The 8,375-nt window shown below is 29.5% G+C and overlaps 1 protein-coding gene across 2 annotated transcripts; it reads left to right on the top strand.

Annotated features, from left to right (window-relative positions):
- Positions 1 to 1,971: 1,971 nt before the first annotated feature.
- LOC132757228 (uncharacterized) lies at positions 1,972 to 8,016 on the top strand. Of its 2 annotated transcripts, XM_060748476.1 has the most exons (8): positions 1,972 to 2,647; positions 3,066 to 3,190; positions 3,423 to 3,558; positions 4,749 to 4,871; positions 5,150 to 5,335; positions 5,841 to 5,966; positions 6,886 to 7,379; positions 7,620 to 8,016. In XM_060748476.1, exons 1-7 carry the CDS (start codon positions 2,431 to 2,433, stop codon positions 7,023 to 7,025), a joined length of 1,053 nt encoding a protein of 350 aa, XP_060604459.1. In that variant the 5' UTR covers positions 1,972 to 2,430; the 3' UTR covers positions 7,026 to 7,379; positions 7,620 to 8,016. The 2 variants fall into 2 exon arrangements, with proteins under 2 accessions (XP_060604459.1, XP_060604535.1); XM_060748552.1 differs by lacking the exons at positions 6,886 to 7,379; positions 7,620 to 8,016 and having other exon boundaries at positions 5,150 to 5,340; positions 5,841 to 5,967.
- The last annotated feature ends 359 nt before the right edge of the window (positions 8,017 to 8,375 follow it).

Raw genomic sequence — 8,375 nt, 5'->3', positions numbered from 1 at the left:
TGTAGACTGACTTTACCTGTATTTTAAAATGCCGGTGTAACTACACAAATAGAAGGATACTTATGCTTTCACATTCCTAAGATAATGACCCTGCCTATAACTTTATCCATAAAAAGGATTTCTTTTCATTTAAAGAGACTCATCATTTTTATTTCCACCTACTTTGTTGATCGTTGTTATCTGTTTGGCTTTTAACCAATCCTGCATATAGATAGTATTTTTTGTTCTTTATTGGTGCCAAACACTTTCATTTTTCTTCAGCGTATTCATTTTACATGTTTTCTACATCTATATACGCAGTACCTTATTTTTAAGAATTAAAATACTTTAATTTATTAGTCAACAAATCGCTGCATTAATAACTTCAAAGGAAAAGTTTTTACATTTTTTTAAATTCTAATCCTATCTTGTGAATGAAATTCTTTTGCTGTATATGTGTTTTTTTTATCATATTATCCAATTATTTGCGGAAAATATTTAAATCAGTTTTTTGTCAAAGAAATGGATAATACGAGTTCATGTGTAACATTTTTGCAATATTACTTTCAAGTCATGTTGTGGCTGTTGTTGTTGTTCAAGCTCCGAATAACTTGTTTCGTGATAGAGCGTCCCACTTTTTTGGTCTGATTATGACAAAGGTTTGGAATAATGTGTGCACAGAGCATTATTTATTTTGTCATAATGTGAGACAAAAAATATCAAAAACATCTGGTTTCGTTAGCATATTAAATCGTTGTATAGTATATATAGATATTTCTCTGCCGCCTGCACTTTTGATATTTGAAAAAGCAAAACAATAATTCTTGTATTAAATAAATATGTTGTTGTATGTCCTTTTGACCGAAGGCACATGCACACAATAATTGATACATGGTTAAAATATACTTCAAATATCAATATTTTGTTCAAGACGCATTTCTCGTGTTAAATAACAAAAAAACATGCTTTATTACATTTTTATCGAAAATCGATCATTTGAGTTTTGAAACAACATAATTTTACCGTTTTTTTAACATTCGTAAAGGATAATTTTTTATTGGATAAGATTCCATATGATATCCACATCTACTTGATATTCCGAGCAATCAAGATATCTTTTTAAAGACGTTAAGTCGAAAATTGCAACTTTTTTATTCTACTTCCGCTATTTTTCATATATATTTTTAATAAATGACTTCAACCTTAAATAAGATTATGTAATATGCATTTGCATTTGATTTCAGTCAAACAATTATTAAATTTGTGATAACTTATGACGAAAGTAGTGATAGTGGATATTCATCGCGAATAGCTTGGTCATTTTAGTGTTACTCAACAGTTTTTAAATACCTAGTAATATAACTATTTTTTAAAGCTGCATGTAGATAAAAAAAATTGTATGTTATACGTAAATCCCCTTGACTCACTGTACCTAAACTATAAATCACTTTAAATGTTGTTTATTTTGAATTAAAACGGAAAGGACCTAGGTCTAAAGAGGTTCAAATGTCTTTCAACGTCGGTTTATGTTGGATATTTCTGGTGATAATTTAATATGTTACTGTATATCCTTTTGATCGAAAGACACATGCACGAAATTCTTGATAAATGGTTAAAATGTACTTCATATATCAATACTTTTTCATGGCGCATTTCTCGTGTGCTTAATAACAAAATACATGTTTTTTTACAATCAACCTTTGGTTTTTGAGGAAACATAATTTTACAGTTTTGTTTTTATTCGATAAGGATATTTAATTAGATAAGATTTCATTTGATGTACAATAAAAACATCGCATTGATTAAAAATCTTTAATTTTGTGATAATATCGGGCTTTTGTTTGTTTCTGGTTTCTGTGTGTATTGTTGTTGTTGTTTGGGTTTTTAATTTAAAATTAAAAAAAGAAGAAGAAAAAAAAAACACTCCAGCGTGTTAAGCTGTAAAATGAAATCAGTTTCTTAGCCTAGATGCAGTTATTTGATTTAATTGTAAGAAATAAATTAGGTTATAATTTTTCTATGTTGCAAAATATTTGTTAAACGATTAACGTTGTCAGTGCCGACTATTATCTTGTAACGTAAGTTTGAAGTTTCGGTACTCGATATTTAGTGTTTAAAAGGATAATGTGTGCATAATTTTATCAATAAGAATTATACGTATTGTAATATACTTGTTTACAATTCGAAATTTCAAGCAACTTATTGTTTCTCTATTCCATGCTATACTAATACACATTTCTAAACCTTCTTACGAGGCTAGGAATCTTACATTGCATCTTTCCATCTAGACAAAAAATCATAAATGAATTGAAATCAGGTCCTTAATTTGAATCTTCATATTTAAGGATATGGCCTTGAGGGAATCATAAAACTCAAATTGAAATGTATTTTAAATGTTTTTCCAGAAGACTATTATAAAAATAGTTTAACTATTATGTTTTATAGTGTTTAATGATAAACCTGAATTATTTATATTTTACAGTCTCGGGTAATTATGTCCTCTCGAACCAAAAGTTTACATGGCATGGTGCAAAGAGTAGAGGCAACTTTGCAACTCCTAACATAAATATTATGAGCTCATTGGTTACTGTAGACAATTTAAATAACTTGAAAAATGAAGAAGCCTGGGTTGGTTATTATTCGAAGGAAACAGCGTTTGCGTACATTGGTAAGAAATTGTACAAATTCGAAATAAATTATAATTTGAAAGGATTTATTGCAAAATGTAAACTAATTTTAGGTCATATATCTACTGGTGTAAGTAGACCTTATGTGTCCATCAGGGGCAAGAACAGGCACCAGAGTAGAACACCACTAGTTCGGCCGTTAACTAGCTGAATGGCTTACTCATATGAAAGAATCCAATGTCCCTGTCGGAATTTGATCCCACAAGGGACATCTGGTTTGAAGTCAACAACCTTAACTACTCGGTCACGAACATCTCTACGACATATTTTGGTAGAGCTTGCAATTATATTTTTTATCTAGTGAAGTTGCTCTGAATTTTTTATGAAATAACTACGGCAATCCAAACCTAACAATTGAATTGAAATTCCTGCATTACCTGTTATATACTGGTATTTCAGGATGTTTGTTGATCAAGAATGAGAATCCAAAAGCTTTGTTTTCTCGGGCGAACAACAACCCAGGCATTTGCTTTTCAGTGTGCAAAAAATACAATCAGAATTATATTGGTTTAAACGGAGGCAAGGTAATCACAAAATACAGAAATCAATGTATAGGTTAACAGTATAGCAACCATTAAATACCTTAAGTGATCTTGATTATTGCAATAGTTGATCATAAAACAGTTTATTTCTAATCATTAAAGCTTACTTAATCAAAACATATGTAACTTGAATATATAACTTGTTTAATATGCTGAATGTAATAACTGAGAATGCCTTATCTGAACGTTGTTTCGATCTTTTTCATAATTGAAGTGCTTTTGTATGCAAGAAAGGCCTAGTAAAAACATAAATCGGCCAGCATGTGATATTTCGCCAGATGGTATTTTTGTAAAAGGTGGAGTACATAAAGCTGATGACTATATGTCAATATACGTAAGGATAAAAACAGGTACTTTCAAATTTCATATTAAGGTTTGCATAAATCAAAGCAAAATTTAATATCTTGTCAACTAAGTACCTAAACCGGTGAATTTCTTTTATAATTCAGTAGAAGTTAATACGTAATTGCAATACGTTGGCAAGTTGTAATAGGTCCAGTTATTCATTGATTCTTTGTTTGTTAACACTCCAAAAAATATCATTTAAGAAAGAAAAGAAAATTAGAAATAAGGAAACTAAGAATAAGAATAAGACATTGATAGATTTCAATGCATAAGTGACTACTTTGTAAATTGCTTTCTTTCATCTTTACATCTGTACATAAATTTTATTACCACGTTTCTACATTTCTACGCCGTTAATGACGTAGTATCAATGTCATTAAAAACACGGTATGTGACGTACACCGGATGAAGTTTTGAGTCAAAACTAACCGGAGAAAATAACTGGGGAAAGAAAATTTGGGCGGGCGTGTGAATTTATCTTCTCTGTGGAGGTTAACACTGTGTCTATCCGTTTATAAAATGTATTTGGGTACTTTGGAAGGCTGTCAATTTTTTTTTCGGATGTCACTTAAAACAAAACTTGATTTTTTTATTCGGGAAACAATTTGTTTTTCAGCAATGGTGATTCGATTACAAAACTGTATTCATTTTTTTGTGTGGATATTTGTATGTTTTTCATATCTGACATGTTTTTAGGGACTCAGATCAAATAAGTGTCACGCGAGCTGAGAAATCGATTTCATTTTCTATCCTTGGTAAATTTCTTCAATTTTGTTTGACTCAAAATACTATTTAATCCGGTGTATGGTACCTGAATATCAGCCCCGTCACAATATTTTACTATATAGCGACAGGTTGCGAAACATCAGTTAAAATATGGTTTCATTGCGATTTTTTTAAATTTTTATTTTGCTTTTTACACATGCTATCGACTGTTACATTCTTTGAATAGCAAATCACCTACGCAAATAAGTTTATTAACATACCTGACGACTAAGTTACAGATAAACAAGCTTCATAAAATGTATTAATGAAAACAAAAAAATATATATATAAAATTAAAAAAAAAATCACTGAATTATACAATTCTTATAGTTAATGCTTTAATTGTGAGTTTTTCTTAATATTTACATGCAATTCGATATAATTTCAACTTATAATTGAAAAGAGACATTTATCAACATTTCTGTTTTAGATATAAATGTTACAAACCATAACGGACAAATTGGTGGCAAATGTCTTTCATTTGAGAGAAAATCGACGATAGAATACCAGTGGAGTGCTTGCATCAATTCCTATCAGTTTTTATGTACAAAAAGTAAGCAATATTTTCTACACTGTCTCTTTGTGTATTCTAACTTTATCTTAAACTGGTTTTAAGATCTTTTGAATTTTCATCTTGGTATGTTTCTTTCTTTTTTTTAATTGGTTTCTTTTTTGTTTCTTTGGTTTATATTGTTGTTTTTGTTTGTTTTGTTATTGCTTGTTTTTTTTTTATTCAATTAGAACACGTCCCAGAAAAAGATCAATACATTTTGAATTGTTTTCATTCAAACTGTATGATTTTAAGTACGTTTTGCTTAAATTGTTTTTCAGATTCGAATCAACATGCTGAATTTCAGAATTTGCCTCTCAGTGCATGGAGGCATTATGTTAAAACTTGTTTTGAACATAACTGCCTTCCAATCACCTATAACGACAAGTTGAGTTCAACGGTAGATGAGAATGTTGGTCTTTCATGGACAAATGTTATACGCAGTGATGTTATATATAAATATCATGGTGAGGTAATAATCTTTTTGACGATACAAATACATTTGTATAACAATAAAACTCTCAATCGTCAGGTTATTCATTGATTAACTGAAATAGAGTTTGCTCAACTGGCCAAAGATGGCATTAAACAAATAGTATAATACATCAGTGATAAATTTTGATCCGAAAAAGAAAACAGAATATTATTAAAGTAACATGTAATTTTGTTTGGATACAAATACGTCTTTAATTAGTTTTATAGTTTAAAGATATTATTGGACCGGATGAAAGAGGCTACGACATATCAAGTGTGAAGGAATATAATCATAACTAAGCAATCGATGTTAAACAAGGGGACTGACACAAACAAACGAAAATAGATATAAAACACCCACATTTTGGTGCAAAATACAAATGCAAAACGTCACTACATGTAACTAAGTTAACAATGTATATTTGTGTGAACATATATAAAAGGAAATAATAAAACATGTTTTATGACAAAATATAATGTCAATATCTTGTTTTCCAGAAACTTCAAATGTAATAAGTATAGATGGAAGTGAAAAGTACGGATTCATTAAGAAAAGTGGAAATATTACAAATATGTATTTTACAAATAACAGTGCCAACAGTAAATGGTACCTTCTTCAAACTCGTAAGTTTTATTTATTTACATGAATGCCAAAGCTAAACATCAGTGTTTTTTATCAATTTTATATTTTGTTTTGGTTTACATTCAATAATTCTAACAATCGTTTTAGGTGAAGTGTAAAGGCATTGAACCATATCAATTACACTGCCGGAAATGAAGTTTTTTTTAATTGTAATTTTCTACTTATTGACTGGAAGTTTCGGGGTCTGTGTATCGTTAACATTGCTCTTTCTTGTTGATTATCAATATGTACAGAGAGTTCCAGTTTATTTACTTAATGTGTTCAAAGAAATTCTTTGCAACATTTTGAGTGAATAAGATTTTCATCGTCGGAAACTGTTCACTGTCAAATGTGCAAACTTTACTTTTATTTAAAGTTATATGACATTGTGATATTTTATATTATACGGTACTTACGATTTCTAAAAATGACAGCTATTCTAAACAAGCTATAATAACTTAATGGCACTTATATAAACACTGGAGTACTATATATCAAAACATAATTTAATATGTCATTTAATAAACTATTCATCTTCGTCATACACTGGTCATTGGATGCTGTCCGGCCGATCTTAAATCATTTGCCCATATGAGCTCCTGGTTAGAATCTTTCAAGGGACTTAAGATTTTTTTATGTGAGGAATGTATCAAATAAGCTTCCGAACGGAAGTTCTATCAAGGTTCTAGTTTTACCTGAAATAGATAAAACGGGGACCAGAAGTATTCCCTAACCAGTAAAAAAGGAAAGTCACTGTAAAAACAATTGATGTAACAGAAAATCAAACCAAAACTATCTCAAACAAAAACACCATTACAAACTAAATAGTCATATGCGATCGTAAAATACTGTCTTTTAGATAGTTTAAGTCTTCAAATGCATTTTAATCATATTATAAAATAAAGTTTTTATTTATTGCAGGTAAATTGACGGAACCAAATGTTCTCACAACTTTTACCTCAAGAAATGCAACACAAACAACATTTGCTTCTGTTACATCAAATCATTTCACACCTCCCGTCGATAATACTCACATTATAATTAGTAAAGATTTTTTATGAAAAAATTAATCTCCAGGAATTATAATTCTTCTTATAGGTCTATGTAAACAATTTGTGCTAAAATGTCATCTGTTTCAAATGACCCAATAACCTCTTCCTCGATATATTTTTTTCCAGAAATATAACATAAACATTCATTTTCATACAAATGCTTTCAATGTTAGAATTTCATACAATCATTCTATATCAGTTTTTTTAATTGGGTAAATGACAAACTGATATAATTTTTTTAATGTTTGTTTTATTTTCCAACGTAGGTTCTGACGTCACTATCATTATCGTCATCATATCAGTTGTAGCTGTAATCTTAGTTGCTGTTGTTGTTGTTATTGTATTTTTAGTGTTACAAAGACGGTAAAGTACTTTTTGTTTTCTGATTTAGTTGAATTTAAAACTAATTATAAGTCATTTTCACCTTCCATTTATATATAGACTAGTAATTAGGGTGTTTTTTTTTTTGTTTTTTTGTTTGTTATTTAGAGTAATTTAAAAGTAGCGCGTTCCTTTATGACTACATTTATAATACATTTTAGCAATAAATAATTCCATTAAGACATTCAACACTTGTGATAGCAATCGAAATTACTTTTTCAGGGGTCAACTTCCAAGCATGTGTATCAGATTGTCTGCCTTAGATATGTTTTCTAAAAGAACACCTGACCAATTTCCTGCTGAAAGCAACGTTCATTGTGAATTTCAAGGGTCTGCTAATGAACAAATTGATCAACGTAATAGTTATGTCAATGAAGAAGCCATAGAAAATATCCATTTAGACAATAATGGCTATTGCATTCTCGAGCCAGGTGCTGTTGAAAGTCAATCGTATGACATGCTTGATGTGTCATAGAAAAACTGATGATTAAAACATTGATATTAATAATGGATCCGGTGGAAAATATGAAAATGTTAAACATCTTTGTTTGTGAAATTTAAGATGCGCAATTGTGAATGCTTCATTTTTGTATACAACTATGTAAAATCATGTAACTATTAAAATGTAAACTAAAAACAGCAAAGTTATTATTTGAAATGAGGCATAGCATGTATTAAGAATGTACTAGCAATACTAGCCATTACACAGCCAAGACGCTCTTTTGATTTAATTTTGAAAAGTACTGCACAAACCAAATTTTTAAATATTAAAAACATAACAAGCTTCAAATCTCATCTGAAAGACACATTTTTTCAGACAGAAAAATAAATAAAAAAGCAGAATTCTTAAACGTGAAATAAATTCTAATTGACATGATTGACGACGATAACGCTGGATTATATTCCATGATTATTTACAATTGGCAATCTGGTATTCAAAATACTTTAGAGGCACAACTTGAGTAAACGTTTCCACCG

Source organism: Ruditapes philippinarum, unplaced genomic scaffold (assembly GCF_026571515.1).
Source record: "Ruditapes philippinarum isolate M1 unplaced genomic scaffold, ASM2657151v2 ctg15922_1_1_1_1, whole genome shotgun sequence".
NCBI classification, from domain to species: domain Eukaryota; kingdom Metazoa; phylum Mollusca; class Bivalvia; order Venerida; family Veneridae; genus Ruditapes; species Ruditapes philippinarum.
This window is presented reverse-complemented; position numbering and strand designations above follow the sequence as displayed.

What these genes read in the sequence shown, in the direction of transcription:
- LOC132757228 (XM_060748476.1), top strand. Translation starts at nt 2,431, where the DNA reads ATGATAAACCTGAATTATTTATATTTTACAGTCTCGGGTAATTATGTC. An exon ending in TCAGTTTTTATGTACAAAAA is followed by an intron (nt 4,872 to 5,149) that starts GTAAGCAATATT and finishes ATTGTTTTTCAG; the next exon opens with ATTCGAATCAACATGCTGAA. An exon ending in ATGGTACCTTCTTCAAACTC is followed by an intron (nt 5,967 to 6,885) that starts GTAAGTTTTATT and finishes TATTTATTGCAG; the next exon opens with GTAAATTGACGGAACCAAAT.